The 1516-nt window shown below is 45.7% G+C and overlaps 1 protein-coding gene across 1 annotated transcript; it reads right to left on the bottom strand.

Moving 5' to 3' along the window:
* Positions 1–245: 245 nt before the first annotated feature.
* Positions 246–1184, bottom strand: LOC102286736 (olfactory receptor 8S1). The gene has a single exon (XM_005910558.2). It carries the CDS (start codon positions 1182–1184, stop codon positions 246–248), a length of 939 nt encoding a protein of 312 aa, XP_005910620.2.
* Positions 1185–1516: the final 332 nt, after the last annotated feature.

Genomic DNA, 1516 nt, shown 5'->3' with positions numbered 1-1516 from the left:
ATTGATGGGCTTTGTGTAAGTGTTTCTTCACATTGTGTCCCACTTCAGTACAGCATAGAATTTCCAAATAGGGTCTCAAAAGTGAGGGTTCCTTTGTAATCATTACCTGGGATGTTCAGGGAAGCTGTGGGTTCTTTCCTGAATCCTACTTGACTCTGTGTAGGGGGAGAGGTTGGAAACAAAACAGGAGGGAACATAAGAAGAAATTTAGTCTTTCCAGGTATGCTGGGTAAATGTGACTTAGTTCAACCTGTGCAATAGTGCAGATATTTCCCCAAAGTCCTTTTCACAGCTCCCTTTACCTCCTTGTTTTTGAAGCTGTAGATAAGGGGATTCAGCATGGGTGTGATCACACTGTATTGTAAGGAAGAGAGCAAATCCAGGAAGGAACCAGAGGAAGGCATGAGATAGCGAAGCATACCTGAGCCAAAGAACAGGATCACTGCGATGAGGTGGGAGGAACAGGTGGAGAAGGCCTTGCTTCTGCCTGTGATGGAGCTGATGCTCAGGATAGTGAAGACAATGCGAGCATAGGAGAAGATTATTGGGAGGAAGGTTCCAAATCCATGGAGTAAGATTGAGCAGATCAAGATACTGATATTGATGGAGGTATCAGAGCAAGACAGAGGGAAGAGGGAGGGCAGCTCACAGGTGTAGTGGTGGATGGTTTGGGCCTCACAGAAATCCAGGTTAACAGCCAAAAGCACAATGATGACTGCATCAAGAGAGGCCAGACCCCACGAGATCAACACAAGCCTCACACAGAGCTGGTTGCTCATCACCTGGCTATAGAGCAGCGGGTGGCAGACTGCGGCATAGCGGTCATAGGCCATGGCAGAGAGCAGACAGACTTCGGTTCCTGGAGTGATAAACACAAAGAAGACCTGAGCCAGACAGCCCTCTATGGAGATGGTCTTCTTCTCAGACAGCAGGTCCTTCAGGAGCTTGGGCAGAGTAACACAAGAGAAGCAGAGGTCTAGGAATGATAGATTACTCAAGAAGAAGTACATGGGCGTGTGGAGGTGGGAGTCAGCCCTGATCACCAGCAGCATCGTCAGGTTCCCCATCACGGTCAGGAGGTAAATCACCAGGAAGAGCACAAAGAGCAGAGCCTGGATGTGGGGGTTGTCTGACAGCCCAGTGAGGATAAACTCGGTGATGGTGCTGCGGTTCCTCAAGGCCATTTGTGGAGGCTGTTTCCTTGAAGGACAATACAAAGAGAAATGAGATCACTTGTAATTGTCCCTTTCCTTTATGTCATCATCACTTTTCCTCATCATCCCTCCCTGCTCTCCCCGAATACTGTGTTACAACATCTCAAACTTGTCCTCACTGTGTGTCACTGTATCTTGATTTTTTTATTTTTGCTTTTGTGTCAAAGTCTTCACATACTTCAGAGAATCCTATTCTTTTTCCATAGGGTTTTAACTGAAAAAAAATGATTGTATCTGGTTCATCTACTTATATCTAGTATTTCATTTCAGTTGAATTTTCTTATAGTTTAGAAATCCTTATA

The sequence above is a fragment of the Bos mutus genome, chromosome 5 (assembly GCF_027580195.1).
Source record: "Bos mutus isolate GX-2022 chromosome 5, NWIPB_WYAK_1.1, whole genome shotgun sequence".
NCBI lineage: Eukaryota > Metazoa > Chordata > Mammalia > Artiodactyla > Bovidae > Bos > Bos mutus.
The sequence above is the reverse complement of the archived record's forward strand: the minus strand, read 5'-3'. Positions and strand labels throughout refer to the sequence as shown.